A 20048-nucleotide genomic window follows, 5' to 3' on the forward strand; every position below is an offset into this window, starting at 1 on the left:
GAGCCCCCCAAAAATGTACATTGTCACTTTAATTCACCATCTCTTAGACCCTTTAAACATCAATAGATTAAAGCCCGTCATTTTAAACTTTCATACCCTGTTTTCCTAAATCTTTATGAAGTTTAGTCTTGTGTCAGACGTCGGTAGCTTTCTTCAGACTAAAGCTAAGAGGTCCTGAATCTCAGCAGAGTCAAACCAGTGCTCCAAACCCCAAATGACACATTCCTGGTCTGCCACAGACCCGGCCTTAACTCTGTGCTCAGCCAGCGCTCCTGCTGCTAAAGTGTTGAATTCTTCTACAGACAAAGCTGAAGTAGAGAGTAGATGTCAGAGGCCACATGTGTGACCTTTTTTATTCTCTCTGTTGGACGGAGTTACCTTGAAGAGAACACTAGAAACCAAACATTTCCTGAATCTTCTTGTGATTAAAAGTTCCATTAGACAATCCAGTTCAGTGGATTAAAGCTGGAGTTCTGGCACCTCAGAGGCTAGCTGCCCTCTACAGGGCTTTTATCATACACTCAAGTGATTTTTAATTCCATCCATCATAAATTAATCTTGGGCAAATGAGTCTGGGCTGCCACGGTTCATTCCAGAGATTTAAGTTAAGATCAAGTGTTTGGTCAAATACTGAAAATCACATTGTCACCCACTGTCGAGAGATTTTGGCAGATTGTTCGTCATCTTTAAAACTCAGAGTTGGGTTAAATGAGTGATTTGATCTGGTACTGGTTAACTCCTGCTCCTGATGATTTTGTGACTAAATAAATTTGACCCAAATCATTGACTTACTAACTGTTGTCTGTTTTATATTGGCACTTTACTCTTTGACACCATTTTAGCTGCCATCTTGGCCAGGGCTCCCTTTAAAAAGAGCTTTTGAAGCTAGGGCTGCAGCGAAGCCTCGATGACGTCGACGGCTCGATTCTAAAAATTCGTCGACGTCAGATCCGGTAGTCGACGCACCACGCCCACTTGTTGCATCCCCAGGAATTTGTAAATAGAGGAGGAATCTGCCTGTTTTTCCTCTAGTTCACCCTCTTCTCCGCCTTCACTAACATCTCCGCCAAATACCGAAGACCCGGAACAATGTCCGTCCGCTACTAGATTCCTTTCCTGTTTTGCCCGCCTTCGTCTCCCGGCAACGGACAACAACTTCCGGGTCAGATGCGCTGCTCCGTCTCTACCGCAGATGTAGAAAATCACCGGGAGCGTTTCTCCCTTCATAAAGGAGCTTCTTTCAGACATTAGGAGAGCTGTTTTGGTGGTAGCAGTCTCTCCTCTGTGCTGGTCTGTTTGCTGCTGGGTGTTTTTGTTTATTTAAACTTGGTAACTTGAACTTAACGTTGGTAACGCTACTGTTAGCATTTTCGCTAACAGCTTCTTGCGTTTGGATAAGCTGTACCGTTTTGGTTTAGAGTTCATCGTTTTTGTGGTGTAGATCTCCCTTTTATTACATTTAGAGTGTTGTGGGTTTTCGGTTTAGTGTAAAATATCACCTTGAGTTTGGTTTAACCGCCCAGTTTAGAGTTTGGACCTTTGGAGATCCTTATTTTGGTCCAGAACCCAGTAATCTTTGCCCAGTGGGACATCCCTACTTATTTGTACTTTTGTTTTAATTCCCCACAGGCAGAATTAGTTTTATTATTCCCAACCTGTGGATGGAAAGATTTATGTTTGTTGTTGTAGTTGTAAATAGACCTGATCATCATTTTAACTTTTAAATCCTGTTATTGTCCCTTCCTTTTTGCACACGAGCCAAACTCCCCAGGAAGAGTCGTAACACCACTCGCCTCACGCTCATAAGTGACCAAAACAAAGCAGCATGGAGACACTCCGTCTCCAACCACCTCTCAGGCAGCAGCCTGCATGATCTACACGTCACCAGAACACAACCAATAAAAGCAGTGTTATACAAAATGGAAGGCCTGTAGTGTTTATTCTCTTACAGTAACAATTTATCAGTTTTTTTGATGAATTTATTAGAGATTTTTTGATTTTTATTAACTGTGCAATAGAAAAATAATCATTAGATTAATTGTCTAAATAGTCATTAGAATAGTCGATTATTCGATAAAATAATCGTCAGAATAATCGTTTTAAAAATAATCGTTTACCCCCAGTCCTATTGGAATCTCAGCAGGACTAAAATACAGGTCACAAACTCAATAATGCCATTTTTTTTGTTTCATAAAATGTTGTTTTTGTGAGATTTCAGTCAAATCAGCCAGAAAACCAACAAAACTCATGAAAACAAATCTGTTCTCTTACAAACTTCGTATTTATGTTAAATGAAACTACAGTTGTGCAGAAGTTGTCTTTTACCCTGTGGCCGGACATTATCAGTGACTATGGGTGTATAAAGCCTCCTGACTGGTTGAGAGGATTATAATAATCCTGACTTTACTCGCATAGCCAGACTAGGTAAAGACAAGTACAACATTGTGAAAGGCTTAATAACCCAGAGCTAAAGAATAATTTAGCTCTGGTGATGAGAAGGGAAACCAAACTGCAGAAAACGCCCATCGGCGCGAGCCTTTCCTTTGGAGCTAACCTGCTGTTAAAGTAAGAAAATTCAGAGTTTTGTTGTCATGCAAAAGTTGGGAACCCAAACGCATCTTTTATTTTATTCCTAATCTTTCAGGTTTTGGGATGTTATTTTTTTTTCTTCTGCAGAGCATGTAGAAAATCTCCTTACAGATGAGATCATGTGACTTTTTCCAGAGCTTTAGATTTCCGAGCTACGGCTGGATTTTATGGAGGATTGAGTCGCTCAGAAAGATTCTTTTGTTTCCTTTTCTTCTCTCATTGTATCACACTTGCATTCAGAAATATCCAGTTAAACGTCCTTCACTTAAAAAGTTGCTAGCTGCTAAAAAGACAAAGAAAACCTAATATTTAGCACATCTAAAAGCAGTGTTTTACATATTTGGGTCACAAAAGAGAAGGCACATTTGGAAAAGAAGAGGTAAAAATGGCGCAAACATGTAAGGAGAGCTTATTATTTCTGAGGTCTGTTTCTTCCCCGAACTGAGAAACCATATCTGTTGCACACCGGGACACTGCTGCTTTTATTTAGAAACCGTGTATTGTTACAGCCCGAGTTTCTTCAGCCAACGCTCTCAAAGTGACAGAACACTCGTTTCTTGTGGAGTCTGAGCTAATCTCTATTTTCTCAAGCTGAGGGTGTTCAAAGTGCTATCTTATACCAGTACTCCTACTGTGGTACTTCATCATGCAGTAACAGGGCTGTTCTAAAAGATAAAAGGAAAATATAATCATTTTATCCTCATGTTCATGCCACACAGCGTCTAATTCTGGTTTCTATGGGGTGAATTCTTAAATAATTCATCTATAAAGTATCTCAGCACCAGAGTAAAAAAGTAACTAGGAGTAAATGAAAACAAAAAAATATTTTACAGAATAACATGTTTTAGTTTAAACTATTGTTGAAAACGTATATTTTATGTTGTAGACTTGGCCCTTTATTGTTGAAATGGTCTCACTTAGCTGCAGTACTGCTGTTAGGCCACTAGATGTCAGCAGCAGACCGTCAGTGGAGGCGCTCAGAGCAGAAGAAGTCCACAGCTTCCTCTACTTCTACTCTAGTAAGCTAGTTTAACAGTTTGCACGTTTTCTCTCGTGTCATGCTGTTGTGAAAACGCGGCACACGCGCGGTTGCGTTCACAGCCCAAGTGCGCCTTGTTAATTGGCCTGAAGGTGAGATTTTACCGGTTAACTTGGCGACTAGCGGTACATGATGGCTAATAACTGTTAGGGTTTTCAGAGAGGAGCTCTGATTGCTGCTCCTCGGGAGAAATGTTCTTTTTGCTCACTTCAGTGACTTGAAACTGACTAATGAGAGCGGTGTACATGATTGTTAATTGGCAGCCTTGGTGTTGTTGTAGTAATTTGGCCGAACGTCACACACCTGAAGCTCGTGGTCTCTAATTAGATGCTCTTGCAGCTGGTGGATGGAGTAGCAGCTCATTGGCTCTCAGATTAACTCAGAAGATAATCCAGAGAAGTTTTTGCCGTACCAGTAGTGAGACTAATGGTGTATTCGCCTACATACTACCTGTAAAGCTATATTTCAACAAAATAAACCTGAAATTCTTTTTTTCTCTCCCCATAAACACACTGCAGCTCCCACTTTTCACTCATGTTTATATAAAAAATGTTAAGACAACTGAGGGCCAGCTGATTTTTACACACAAAAGCTTCTGAAATCCCCTAATTTTCCTATATATCCTAAAGAAATTTGAGAACAAGTCATAACTTGTCCATCATAAATTGGAAAATAGCTTCTGGGCACAGTGTTGCTTTATGAATTGGATCTAAATTTGAGGAAAGCTTTAGTGAGTTTCACTAGACTGCAGAAAACCTGCTTCCTGCCATCTAACTAGGACCTCGTGACTGTTTTGCAAAACACATCAGAGCAGCGTTCCAGATGCTGGAGTTGATCGTGGCTATTTTAAGTACTCACTCCTGGTCCTGGAGGGCCGGTATCCAGCATATTTCTGTTTTAACCCGTTTCAAAACACCCGGTTTCAATCAGCAGGTGATGAACAGGCTTCTGCAGCGCTTGATGAGCTGCTGAACTGGTGATTCAACCACTGAATAAGGTGTGTCGGAGCAGAGAAACAACAGAAACGTGCAGGGTACCGGCCCTTGAGGACCAGCAGGGAGAACCACTGGTTTAGAGACGCTCCGGCACAGCCCAGGCAGATCCAGACTTTAGGTTAACGTATTTAATGCTTTTCATGTCAGATCCAGCTTAATCCTGTCAGCAGACGGAGACATGGTGGCTCTCATTCCTGCTGTAATAAAGTAATCCAGCTCAGGTTTTTATAGATGCTTTGAAAAAAGTTTCAGAGAAACGTTGGTGCAATCTCACCAGAGCATGTAGACTTGAACAATAACTCATTTTCATAAACAGAAGAGTGTTTTCTCTCTGGTGTGTAATTGGGCTGCAGCTGCCAGCTATTGATCGTGTTTGTTTATTCTGCAGATGCTTTTATCTTACAAGTTCCCTAACATGCAGGCTTTCTGACATTATGAAATAATGTTTGTTTTTAGTTGGAATCATACAAAATTGGTGTTTTTTTACTCTTTTTCCTTTTGATGAAACTGCAAATTACAACTTTAATGCACACATCACAAACCTTTCCTTTGCAAAAGTGTCTTATGTAGGGCTGTCACGGTGTGAAAATGTAACCTCACGGTTATTGTGACCAAAATGATCACGGTTTTCGGTATTATCGCGGTATTTTTTTAAACGTGTTACATTTTCAGACAACTACATAATCCCTGTATATCAGGAAAATATCGTCCTCGGTTTGTGTCCTTCCAGTGAGCTTTGCAGATGTGGGAAAATGTCATCAGGCAGTAATCATTGTTAAATTCATAATTATTCTCGGAGAGAGACCAACTCTTATCTGCCCCTGGGAGCCCCGTAATGCATAGCGTCATTTCAACATGGCGGTGTCCGCGACACGGTTTATATGCAGGTAGCGGCGCTGCGGCTGCTTTATATAGCCACTCGTTGCATTCTCCCTCAACCCAAATCCTCGGATCACGCATTTTAGCTAAAACGCTAACGTTAGCTTGCCTTGCGTTGACAGTAGAGTTGTGGGTGATGGTCACGCAGATGTGTCATGAGATTTGAAGCGTTGCTGCCTTTCACAGACACTTTTTCTGCACGTGCTGCAAACAGGATAGCCGTCTTCTATAAACTGTCCCTCGGCATTCTTCAAATATCCAAAAGATGCCCGTACTTCCCACTTTGTCTTCTTTGAGGGATAAAAAATGTCCTCCTGAGCGCTGCCGTCTCCTCCTTTGGCCATTATTTCAGCTTTAGCTTCAAGAAAGTTTAGGTTGTAAACAACAAAGTGCGCATGTGCCGCCGGCAACTTCAGCAGATGATACGGTGGCTGGTAAGGGTCACCGCGCCTACACCGCAGCCACGGTAATCCACCGAGATAATATAGTTTTTTAAAAACAAGGCGGTTATTATTATTGTCAACTTTTTTTACCGGGGTTTACCGCTACACCGGTTACCGTGACAACTCTAGTCTTATGTCTTAATTTGTTACCCTTTAAGGTCATGCTATTGTTTTGTTGCACATGTCCAATTGTAGCTGCATAGGTGACCATCCTCTGACATTACTCCTACACTCAGCCAGTTTTAAATGGTTTCACACACTCATAAAGAGTTTTTCAGTGGAAGTTTGTTGCACAATTAATTAGAACCTGTTGCAAAGTAAAAGAACACACACCACTCCTGTTCTGGCCTGGCTTCACTGGCTCCCAATGAATTTCATTTTATAATTTTAACCTTAAAGTTTAGCAAACCTGCTTCACGTTTCCACTCGTGAACGCTGCCCATGATGCTTAAAGTCACATGAAGATTGCTCGTCGTCTCTCTGCTGCTCTGACTACTTTTGTGTTGACTTTTTAAACTTGATTCAACATATTTTGATAATTTTTTTCTACTTTATTCGTCATTGCCATTAGGTTGTTTTTCTCCATGCATTTAATTTGCACTCGACTTTTATCTGCTTCGTGCAATCGTTATGCAGTTTCATTCAGAAATGAGCAAATCCCTTCAGACATCATGTTTTGTATTATGTTAGAATAAAATGTGTATAAATCAGATAATAATTGTCATAAAAGCTCTTAGATTTTCTGCTTTTTACAAACCTTGTCACCGTCTTAATCCACAACATCCAGATTTATGCTCTGTGTTCTTCTGGTTCTCCGTTAATCCCACAATAATCCTGGTTTACTACTAAATATTAGCACAGGCCCTGTTAGTATTTGGTGAGAAAACACTGAAAGCTGAACACACGACAGGATCTTTAATTGTTTTAGTTTGTAAATCCATTCTCCTGATCCCTGCTCCACCAGGGAAAGCCCATCCTCCTAAACCAACATCTAAACGGGAACGTTTCCCTAACAAGTACCTGAGCGGATTAACTCGGATTGTTTTCTTGGTTTAAATGAGTCGAACATTTCTTAGTTAAAAACTGGTTCATTGGTGTAAACACTAGAAATAAAAAGCATTTCTTTTAATCTGTGAAATGATTGGGATTATTTTGTGAACCCGTCATCTTCTCTCCTCAGGATGTTGCAGTTTGCCGTAGTCCGGGGCGGTCTTGGCCTGCTGGCCGTCAGGAGGGCATGCCTCTTCTCCCGATCGTCCCACTCCGCCCCACAGGCCCAGTATCGACCCATCAAGAAAGTCATGGTGGCCAACCGAGGTAAGCCTCTCACCCTGACCCTCACCCTCTCACCCACGCAGCCCGGCTGGATTAAAGATGAAGTTTCATTTATAATGGAAGAAAATCTCATGACATCTAAAGTTGTCCTGAGGCGCAAAGAGACTGTTGGATGTTTGAATTTTTAATGGCCAGCGTTTAGTTTCTCCTCCCCACATGCTAATACTTAAACACACGGTGTGGGCGGCTGCTCCACTGTTGTTTGCTTTTTCTCTTAAAAAGAAAACCTGGGAATACTGTTGGCATATGAGGAACCCCGTCTCCCTACGACTCAGCAGTGTGGGATGTAACTTCATACGTCGCAGGTTTACGGCATGGAAGCAAGGCCTTTATCGACTCCCTCTAGGGCGTAGAATAGGGAGCAGAATCATAACTGAAGCCGAGAGGTTTGCAAACAAAAAGCAACACAAACGGACTCCGTGGCTTCAGCGCGGCCCGGAGAAGGCATTCCTGCTCCATTATTAACTCTGTCAGGTGGCATGAAGCAGTTAAATCAGAAATAGTGAGACATTTGATTTAGCAGCTCTTTTAGAGCCTTCCGCTGAACACAATGTTCAACCGGTCTGTGGGTTTCAGACCGGGTCCCAATTAAACTGCATGTGGCACTCGGGTCGGCCTCCCGCCACACATCCATGTCAGTCTTCTGCTCCAAAGGCAGCGTCTGACTGCCTAAATCCATAATTTTCACTCTAAAGGCGCTGGCCTCCTGCTTTATCCTCACAGAGAGGCTTCTCCGTCAATCTCTCTGCTTCACATCAGCATGAGGACTTATCAGCATCGCATTAGATCACTTCATCACACAGGAGTGAAGAGCCATCTCTGTGTGTGTGTGTGTGTGTGTGTGTGTGTGTGTGTGTGTGTGTGTGTGTGTGTGTTTCTGTGTGTGTGTGTGTGTGTGTGTGTGTGTGTGTGTGTGTGTGTGTGTGTGTGTGTGTGTGTGTGTGAGTGAGTGATGAGAGCGCTCCAAATTCAACCAGCTCCTCTCTCCTCTGCTCCGTGTTCTCATCACTCCTCTCTTCACTTGTCACATGTTATTTTCCTCTAAGACACTTGTTGTCCTCCTCGCTGCTCTCCTGTGGCTTCACTCATTTACCCTCTCTCCACTTTATTAAAGATGTCTTTCTGGTCGTCTCTGCCTTCATGTTCCTTTAATCTTGAACTGTTTTCTGTGAATCTCCTCCTTTTATTAGCCTATCGGGTCTTGTTTCACTCGCCAGAGTCGTACTTGTTAAAAGCTGCGCTAACATTTGAATGAGGTCCCCTCTCCTTTCCTTCAGATAAGAACAATCCCTTCCAGCTCTTACTCTTAGAGCTTTTTTAACCCCTTTTTTTAAAACCGTGTGCTTTTTGAGGAACGAGTGCTTGCTTCCTGTGACAGGAAGATTAAAGTTAGTGTTTGTTTTTTTGGTCTAAAGATAAGATGGCACACAGCGTGCTCTAACTTTACCGAAGAAAAAAAACACACCTTGAAGCCATGTTTGTTGGCTTTTTTTCTGTAAAGATCAACAGATGGTGTTTCTCCTCACATATATGCCATACATGTAATTTCTGTTTTCCTTTGAGGAAATATTAGTTCTGTGTTTGAGATGGTGTAAAAATACTCTACATACTTAATACCCATTGTCTTTGTGAACAGGGATTCTTAAATAAAAAAGGTTAATGAGTAAGATGTTACAAGATAACCTCACTGCTTCTGCTCTCCTTCCAGGTGAAATAGCTATCAGGGTGTTCAGAGCCTGCACTGAACTAGGGATTCGCACGGTGGCGGTTTACTCTGAGCAGGACACCGGACAGATGCACAGGTATTGGAGTCCGTTAGGCCCCCGCTGGTCTCTAACTAATCATCATACAGATGTTTCTCTAAGATGCTTGAATGTATCTGCTTAAAAAACAGGTAAACAAATGTTGGTAGTATTTATTTTCATGAGATGTTTTGGAAGACCATTGCCGTTTAATGAGTGTTAAATGACAACACTGAGCATTACAATGTATATCACTACAGGAGATATAAGATTTATATTGCAGTATAGATGAGACAATCCGATAGAAATCACAATATAGGGAAGATGATATAATATACCACAATACAGGGGAGACGATACGATAAAAACAATACAGGGGAGATGACACGATAAAAACAATACGGGGAGACGATACGATAAAAACAATACAGGGGAGACGATACGATAAAAAACTCAATACAGGGGATACGATAAAAACAATACAGGGGAGACGATACGATAAAAACAATACAGGGGAGACGACACAATAAAAACACAATACGGGGAGACGATACGATAAAAACAATACAGGGGAGACGATACGATAAAAACAATACAGGGGAGACGATACGATAAAAAACTCAATACAGGGGATACGATAAAAACAATACAGGGGAGATGATACGATAAAAACAATACAGGGGAGACAATACGATAAAAACAATACAGGGGAGACGATACGATAAAAACAATACAGGGGAGACGATACGATAAAAACAATACAGGGGAGACGATACGATAAAAACAATACAGGAGAGACGATACGATAAAAACAATACAGGGGAGACGATACGATAAAAAACTCAATACAGGGGATACGATAAAAAACTCAATACAGGGGATACGATAAAAACACAATACAGGGGAGACGATACGATGAAAAACTCAATACAGGGGAGATGACACGATAAAAATACAATACAGGGGAGACGATACGATAAAAACAATACAGGGGAGACAATACGATGAAAAACTCAATACAGGGGATACGGTAAAAACAATACAGGGGAGACGATACGATAAAAACAATACATGGGAGACAATACGATAAAAACACAATACAGGGGAGACGATATGATAAAAACACAATACAGGGGAGACGATATGATAAAAACACAATACAGGGGAGACGATATGATAAAAACACAATACAGGGGAGACGATACGATGAAAAACTCAATACAGGGGAGACGATACGATAAAAATACAATACAGGGGAGATGACACAATACAGGAGAGATGACACGATAAAAACACAATACAGGGGAGACGACACGAGAAAAACAATACGGGGAGACGATACGATGAAAAACACAATACAGGGGAGACAATAAGATAAAAACACGACACAGGGCAGACGACACGATAAAAACACGACACAGGGGAGACGACACGATAAAAACACGACACAGGGGAGACGACACGATAAAAACACGACACAGGGGAGATGACACGATAAAAACACGACACGGGGAGACAACACGATAAAAACACAATACGGGGAGACGACACGATAAAAACACAATACGGGGAGACGACACGATGAAAAACACGACACAGGGGACACGACACGATGAAAAACACGACACAGGGGAGACGACACGATAAAAACACGACACAGGGGAGACGACACGATGAAAAACACGACACAGGGGAGACGACACGATGAAAAACACAATACGGGGAGACGACACGATGAAAAACACAATACGGGGAGACGACACGATGAAAAACACAATACGGGGAGACGACACGATGAAAAACACAATACGGGGAGACGATACTATAAAAACACAATACGGGGAGACGACACGATAAAAACACAATAAAGGGGAGACGACACGATAAAAACACGACACAGGGGAGACGACACGATAAAAACGCGACACAGGGGAGACGATACGAGAAAAACGCGACACAGGGGAGACGATACGATGAAAAACGCGACACAGGGGAGACGATACGATAAAAAACGTGACACAGGGGAGACGATACGATAAAAAACGCAACACAGGGGAGAAGATACGATAAAAAACGCAACACAGGGGAGACGATGCGATGAAAAACGCGACACGGGAGACGATGCGATGAAAAACGCGACACAGGGGAGATGATACAGTAAAAAAAAACAATACAGGGGAGACGATACGATAAAAACAATACAGGGGAGACGATACGATAAAAACAATACAGGAGAGACGATACGATAAAAACAATACAGGGGAGACGATACGATAAAAAACTCAATACAGGGGATACGATAAAAACACAATACAGGGGATACGATAAAAACACAATACAGGGGAGACGATACGATGAAAAACTCAATACAGGGGAGACGATACGATATAAATACAATACAGGGGAGATGACACAATACAGGAGAGATGACACGATAAAAACACAATACAGGGGAGACGATACGATAAAAATGCAATAAAGGGGAGATGACACAATACAGGAGAGATGACACGATAAAAACACAATACAGGGGAGACGATACGATAAAAACAATACGGGGAGACGATACGATGAAAAACACAATACAGGGGAGACAATAAGATAAAAACACGACACAGGGGAGACGACACGATAAAAACACGACACAGGGGAGACGACACGATAAAAACACGACACAGGGGAGACGACACGATAAAAACACGACACAGGGGAGACGACACGATAAAAACACGACACAGGGGAGACGACACGATAAAAACACGACACGGGGAGACGACACGATAAAAACACAATACGGGGAGACGACACGATGAAAAACACGACACAGGGGAGACGACACGATGAAAAACACGACACAGGGGAGACGACACGATAAAAACACGACACAGGGGAGACGACACGATGAAAAACACGACACAGGGGAGACGACACGATGAAAAACACGACACAGGGGAGACGACACGATGAAAAACACAATACGGGGAGACGACACGATGAAAAACACAATACGGGGAGACGATACTATAAAAACACAATACGGGGAGACGACACGATAAAAACACGACACAGGGGAGACGACACGATAAAAACGCGACACAGGGGAGACGACACGATAAAAACACAATACGGGGAGACGACACGATGAAAAACACGACACAGGGGAGACGACACGATGAAAAACACGACACAGGGGAGACGACACGATAAAAACACGACACAGGGGAGACGACACGATGAAAAACACGACACAGGGGAGACGACACGATGAAAAACACGACACAGGGGAGACGACACGATGAAAAACACAATACGGGGAGACGACACGATGAAAAACACAATACGGGGAGACGATACTATAAAAACACAATACGGGGAGACGACACGATAAAAACACGACACAGGGGAGACGACACGATAAAAACGCGACACAGGGGAGACGATACGAGAAAAACGCGACACAGGGGAGACGATACGATAAAAAACGCGACACAGGGGAGACGATACGATAAAAAACGCAACACAGGGGAGAAGATACGATAAAAAACGCAACACAGGGGAGACGATGTGATGAAAAACGCGACACGGGAGACGATGCGATGAAAAACGCGACACAGGGGAGATGATACGGTAAAAAAAACAATACAGGGGAGACGATATGATAAAAACAATACAGGGGAGACGATACGATAAAAACAATACAGGAGAGACGATACGATAAAAACAATACAGGGGAGACGATACGATAAAAACAATACAGGAGAGACGATACGATAAAAACAATACAGGAGCGACGATACGATAAAAACAATACAGGGGAGACGATACGATAAAAAACTCAGTACAGGGGATACGATAAAAACACAATACAGGGGATACGATAAAAACACAATACAGGAGAGACGATACGATGAAAAACTCAATACAGGGGAGACGATACGATAAAAATACAATACAGGGGAGATGACACGATAAAAACACAATACAGGGGAGACGATACGATAAAAATGCAATAAAGGGGAGATGACACAATACAGGAGAGATGACACGATAAAAACACAATACAGGGGAGACGATACGATAAAAACAATACAGGGGAGACAATACGATGAAAAACTCAATACAGGGGATACGGTAAAAACAATACAGGGGAGACGATACGATAAAAACAATACATGGGAGACAATACGATAAAAACACAATACAGGGGAGACGATATGATAAAAACACAATACAGGGGAGACGATACGATGAAAAACTCAATACAGGGGAGACGATACGATAAAAACACAATAAAGGGGAGACGACACGATAAAAACACGACACAGGGGAGACGACACGATAAAAACGCGACACAGGGGAGACGATACGAGAAAAACGCGACACAGGGGAGACGATACGATGAAAAACGCGACACAGGGGAGATGATACGATGAAAAACGCGACACAGGGGAGACGATACGATAAAAAACGCGACACAGGGGAGACGATACGATAAAAACGCAACACAGGGGAGAAGATAAAAACACAATACAGGGGATACGATAAAAACACAATACAGGGGAGACGATACGATGAAAAACTCAATACAGGGGAGACGATACGATAAAAATACAATACAGGGGAGATGACACAATACAGGAGAGATGACACGATAAAAATGCAATAAAGGGGAGATGACACAATACAGGAGAGATGACACGATAAAAACACAATACAGGGGAGACGATACGATGAAAAACTCAATACAGGGGATACGGTAAAAACAATACAGGGGAGACGATATGATAAAAACAATACATGGGAGACAATACGATAAAAACACAATACAGGGGAGACGATATGATAAAAACACAATACAGGGGAGACGATACGATGAAAAACTCAATACAGGGGAGACGATACGATAAAAATACAATACAGGGGAGATGACACAATACAAGAGAGATGACACGATAAAAACACAATACAGGGGAGACGACACGAGAAAAACAATACGGGGAGACGACACGATGAAAAACACGACACGGGGAGACGACACGATGAAAAACACGACACAGGGGAGACGACACGATGAAAAACACGACACAGGGGAGACGACACGATAAAAACACGACACAGGCGAGACGACACGATGAAAAACACGACACAGGGGAGACGACACGATGAAAAACACAATACGGGGAGACGACACGATGAAAAACACAATACGGGGAGACGATACTATAAAAACACAATACGGGGAGACGACACGATAAAAACACAATAAAGGGGAGACGACACGATAAAAACACGACACAGGGGAGACGACACGATAAAAACGCGACACAGGGGAGACGATACGAGAAAAACGCGACACAGGGGAGACGATACGATGAAAAACGCGACACAGGGGAGACGATACGATGAAAAACGCGACACAGGGGAGACGATACGATAAAAAACGCGACACAGGGGAGACGATACGATAAAAAACGCGACACAGGGGAGAAGATGCGATGAAAAACGCAACACAGGGGAGACGATGCGATGAAAAACGCGACACGGGAGACGATGCGATGAAAAACGCGACACAGGGGAGATGATACGGTAAAAAAAACAATACAGGGGAGACGATACGGTAAAAAAAACAATACAGGGGAGACAATACAATGAAAAACATACAATATGGGTAGATGATAAGGTAAAAAAACACAATACAGGGGAGACGACAATATAAATCACAGTATTAATTACAATACAGAGGGGACAATATGATAAAAGTCACAATATGGTGAAGATCATATGATATACATTAAAAAACTAGACAGACAATACAATTCTTTACGTTTTACTCTCCTTTACACACCAAAACAATAAATAATGAAAAGTACCTGGCGCTACTGTTAACGTTATTCATCCAGGAAATTCCTCCCCAATGACAAAAAGAGGTTAACATAAACCTTTGTATTCACAGGCAGAAGGCAGATGAGGCTTACCTGATTGGGAAAGGACTGCCACCTGTCGCTGCCTACCTGGACATTGCAGACATCATTAAAGTTGCCAAGGTAAAGGGCTCTTAATATAATTCTGGCAAACCGAGTTCCCTCTTGTCATGTATGTATTCAGATTTAATTTTTAATTTGCTTAAATTGAAGTGAATTCCCAGAAGTCTTCAAGCATAAATGCTTGAGATAAAAATCATTGTCCTCTTTTTTTTTTTTTATCCATTCTGACCTGATCTTTTCAAAAGTTTAACTTTGACTGTAACTGAACACTGTTTAAGAATAATTTAGATCTTTAGTTGTCAAATGGTCTCAACTTGTATCTTGTGTGAAGTTATTTTTCTTTGGCTGCATCTGAAAAAAGCAGGCCTTTCATTTTGCCTAAAAGCCTTCTTTATACTGTAGTTTCTGCAATTATTGAAATTCAACAAAGGAAACAGTAACCAATTAGAAACAATGTGCAAAAACTGGTAGGAAATACAATTTATAACAAAGATAATCAGCAACTTCAAATGATGGCCAGGGTGCTTATTATATAGAGAAAACGGACCCATTGACTCGGCATGTATTGGAATTGGTTTATTACGGTATCAGTAATGTAGAGTCAGACTATGTCATCGCATGGGTCAAAAGGCTAAACATCCCTAATTCAAGGCTGTAATAAAATCCCTTAAAATCTACCCGTCCTTTCAGTCAGACACTCAACCCTTTCTTGTAAAAGAAAGTACTTAACACAAGTTTTTCCTGTAAGAAAAAAGACATTAGAAGTTAATATTCATTAAGTAAATCTATTATTTAGTATATCTAAACAGCTTCCAGCTGCTCCAATATGGAGTTAACTGGCTTCAATCTGATTGAAGATATTATTTTAAAGAAAAGCCTTATTTAACAGGCTTTTATTCTTTTTTTAAATAAAAACAAAGATTATATATGAAAAGTATTCTGTCTCTGTTCTGATTTCATCATTTTGCTGGTTGACATGATTTATTATTGGGTCCAGTCGCGCGCGCGCGCACACACACACACACACACACACACACACACACACACACACACACACACACACACACACACACACACACACACACACACACACACACACACACACACAGTCTGAGTGACAAGTCGTTCTCCATAATCATAGCTGTTGTGCTGTAAGCGTTATGTTGAGTGTAATTAGCCTGCAGCAGACCTCTTCAAACCCAGCTCTCCATAACATATGTAGCCTTTAAAGAAGTATTAGATCACGTTGACATATTGGCAGATGTTATAACCGTTAATGTAGTTCTTAAGGAGTAAATCCAAGAATGTGAGCTCATTTTCTACATGGTGAAAATCACATGGTCCTATCTAGTTTACTATAGAAAGGTTGATCTTTGGCACATCTGTGCCTTTCTGTTGTTTTTTGTTTCAGAGTTCGTGTACCATGTCCAAATTATCCAGGAACATGTCCTATTTTCCTCTCACCTTAATTTCCTGCTGCTTCTTATCACTGTACTGATCCCATCTCCTCCTCGTTTCCCCTTGCCGCGCTTTCCTCCTCTACATCGTTCCAGGATCAGCCAGTTGCTTTTTGTCATTTTCCTGATCTGTCTCTCATGGTTTACAATTTTCTACCTGGGCATGTGGTCTTCCAGCCGAGTTGGGAGGCTTCTCCGTCCAACTCATTTTTCAAAATCAGTCTGCCTGTCAGGGAGCCCAGCCAGTCAATGCCAGCAAGGTGTGTGTGTGTGTGTGTGTGCATGCGTGCGTGCTTGTGTGTTTGTTGTTTCATTCTTTATGAAAATCTGAGTATTTGTACTCGTCATTCACACTGCCACTTTTTCTGTTAGACAAATATCGTATTTTTATACCTTTTTGTCTGTTTTTGCAAATTGTTGGATGTGAAAAGGTTCCTTCGTGTGGCTGAGATCTTCTGAGCATCTGTTCTTCTGTGAATGTGTGTGTGCGCGCCTCCTAGTGTGTGTGTGTGTTTGTGTCTGTGTGTCTGCTTTTTCATCTACCTGTTAGGTCTCCCTGCATTTGGACGAAGGTGTTTGAACCTGTGTGGGTGTGTGTGGGGATGTGTGTGTGGGTGTGGAGGTGTGGGTATCTATGTGGCAACAGGCCTTCTCTGGCCTGGCAGCAATCGCTCCCAGAACAACAAGATGGCCCATAATTATATCCCGCCTTGAGCAGATGGCACATACTGATCCAGAGATGACTCTATCTGTTAGCTTCTGCAGCCACTATATGCTATTTACTGTTCATTTACACACATATTCAGGTACTTTGTATTCAGGCATGGTCTCTATTGGGTTGATAATTACTTTTGGTGATTGTAACCTTGTGTTCTGTAACTCTTATTACTATCAGTAACAACAAGTTAAATTTTTTTACAATTAGTTACTACCAGTTACCATTAATTATTTAGTTACAATTGGTTTCCAGTTACCATTACAATGGTAAGTTACATTTAATTACCATAAGTTACTATCAGTTACAATACGGTAATTAGTTATGGTAAGTCACCATTAGTTACAGTAAATAACCATTGGTTACAGTAAGTTATTAATTACATTAGGTAAGGTAAGTCACCATTAGTTACGGTAAGTTACCATCAGTTACATTAGTTACAGTAAGTTACCACTAGTTACAGTAAGTTACCTTCAGTTAAATAAGGTAAGATAAGTCACCATTAGTTACAGTAAGTAACCATTGGTTACAGTAAGTTATTAATTACATTAGGTAAGGTAAGTCACCATTAGTTACGGTAAGTTACCATCAGTTACATTAGGTAAGGTAAGTCACCATTAATTGCAGTAAGTTACCATCACTTACATTAGTTACAGTAAGTTACCACTAGTTACAGTAAGTTACCTTCAGTTAAATAAGGTAAGATAAGTCACCATTAGTTACAGTAAGTAACCATTGGTCACTATGTTACCAGTAGTTACAGTAAGTTACCTTCAGTTGCATTAGATAAGGTAAGTCACCATTAGTTACAGTAAGTAACCATTAGCTACATTAGGTAAGTCACCATTTGTTACAGTAACCAACCACTGGTTACAGTAAGTTATTAATTGCATTAGGTAAGGTAAGTCACCATTAGTTACAGTAAGTTGCCATCAGTTTTCATCAGTTACCATTAGTTATGGTAAGCAACCATTAGTTACGGTTAGTTGCCATCAGTTACGGTAAGTTACCGTTAGTTAAAGAAAGTTACCATTAGTTACGGTAAGTTACCATTAGTTACATTATTTACGGTAAGTTACCATTAGTTACATTATTTACGGTAAGTTACCATTAGTTGCATTAGGTATGGTAAGTTACCATTCGTTGCATTAGCCATGGTAAATTACCATCAGTTACATTAGTTACAGTAAGTTACCATGAGTTATGGTAAGTTACCATCAGTTACCGTAAGTTACTGTCAGTTACTATCAGTTACCATTAGTTACCATTAGTTATGGTAAGCAACCATTAGTTACAGTAAGTTGCCATCAGTTACGGTAAGTTACCGTTAGTTACAGAAAGTTACCATTAGCTATGGTAAGTTACCATTAGTTACAGTTAAGTCTGTAAGCATGCATAAATCTTGATTGTTTTTGTTTACCTTAAAATTTTATAAATGACCGGTTTTCTTTAAGAACTGAAAATGAAAGCATACAAAATAAAAGTTTCTGACTTTTGGTTAAATAGAAAAGTAACGTGAGGTTCCTTAACAGCCTCTGGTTGGATAAACCGTGTTTGTCCTGAAGTACTTATGGGATAACCACTAGTCCTGGCAGAGCTCAGACTAGCAGTTATCACATCCTAAAATGGCTCAGATGACTGAAGTTGATCAGTTTTATTTACTTCTGAACCTTTACGCTGCTGTCGGTTTACCATTGCGTGATTTGTGTCTGAAATATTAAGAAATAACCAAAGAAGTCCACGTAAAAAGCAGTGAATGTCAAACTGATGGTAGCGTAAAGGTTTGTAGGATAATGTGACCTGAACCACTGTAAAGTTCTGGAGATCGGAGCAGTTCTTAGATGCCAGAGAGACTCTTTGGACCAGCTGTTGGAGCGTATGGCCTGCAGTTTGTCTGAACAGAGGCCATTCACCCAACTAGATACACGAAAACGCAGAAACAGTGGTCTGTTGTAGCTCTGAGTATGAAAGTCCTACGTATCAGTACTTTGTTCTGGTTGTGATGTGAACTCAACTATTAAGGCTCGCCAGAAGTTCTGCTCAGCTTCTTGTTCTGCTGAAGCCCTGTATGGTTTCATTTTGACTCTGCTTTAATGCTGATTTTATTTTTTTGTGTGTTTTCTCAGGACAACAAAGTGGATGCTATCCACCCTGGCTACGGTTTCCTCTCTGAGCGCGCAGACTTCGCTCAGGCCTGTGCAGACGCAGGAGTGATGTTTGTTGGACCGAGCCCAGAAACGGTCCGGAAGATGGGAGACAAGGTGGAGGCTCGCTCTTTGGCCATCAGTGCTGGTAAAGGAAACGCCTGCCATAGTGTGAAGATGCCATATTTAGTTTGACAGTAACTAAACCAGTCCTTTAGAGCGTAACTAGTGGACCACAGGTTACATTTGTGACCTTTCCTGTCCTGCATAGGTGTACCTGTGGTCCCAGGGACAGACGCGCCCATCGCCAGTCTGCAGGAGGCGCAGGCATTCGCCCAGACGTATGGTTTCCCCATCATCTTCAAAGCTGCGTACGGAGGCGGCGGTCGAGGCATGAGGGTGGTCAGAGAGTATGAGGTGAGAGCGGTGTTTGGTAAATGTGATGGAACAGCTCGTAGTTGACACGTAAAGGATAAAGTGTCAAACTTTGTTTTCCCTGCTCATTAACTTTGGGATGGCTTGATTTAGAGTCAAATTGCTTGGAAATTACAACCTGGTGATTTATCTCCAGCTGCCACTCACCTGGTGTGTTTGCTCGTCTGTCACTGAGCCTGACTGATCACGATGACGGCGTCTCCGTCTTTTCCATCAGGTTAGCGTGATTAGAAAATGTCTTCCTGTGCTCTGACGGACCAGAGCCCGGTCTTTCCGAATCGTCTCGCTGTT

General features: G+C 41.6%; 1 protein-coding gene across 2 annotated transcripts in view; it reads left to right on the forward strand.

Moving 5' to 3' along the window:
- The window catches only part of pcxb (pyruvate carboxylase b), a 471382-nt gene that overhangs the window by 17573 nt on the left and 433761 nt on the right, over positions 1–20048 (forward strand). Inside the window, exons 1-6 of one of the 2 annotated variants that reach the window (XM_015952374.3) lie at positions 3577–3720; positions 7126–7262; positions 8989–9082; positions 14976–15066; positions 19305–19470; positions 19594–19739. In XM_015952374.3, coding sequence (XP_015807860.3) covers positions 7127–7262; positions 8989–9082; positions 14976–15066; positions 19305–19470; positions 19594–19739 — 633 coding nt within the window. In that variant the 5' untranslated portion in view covers positions 3577–3720; position 7126. Of the gene's footprint in view, positions 1–3576; positions 3721–7125; positions 7263–8988; positions 9083–14975; positions 15067–19304; positions 19471–19593; positions 19740–20048 lie in introns of those variants that run through there. The other variant, XM_015952373.3, reaches the window with a different exon arrangement.

This window comes from Nothobranchius furzeri, chromosome 14, assembly GCF_043380555.1.
Source record: "Nothobranchius furzeri strain GRZ-AD chromosome 14, NfurGRZ-RIMD1, whole genome shotgun sequence".
In the NCBI taxonomy this organism is placed as follows: domain Eukaryota; kingdom Metazoa; phylum Chordata; class Actinopteri; order Cyprinodontiformes; family Nothobranchiidae; genus Nothobranchius; species Nothobranchius furzeri.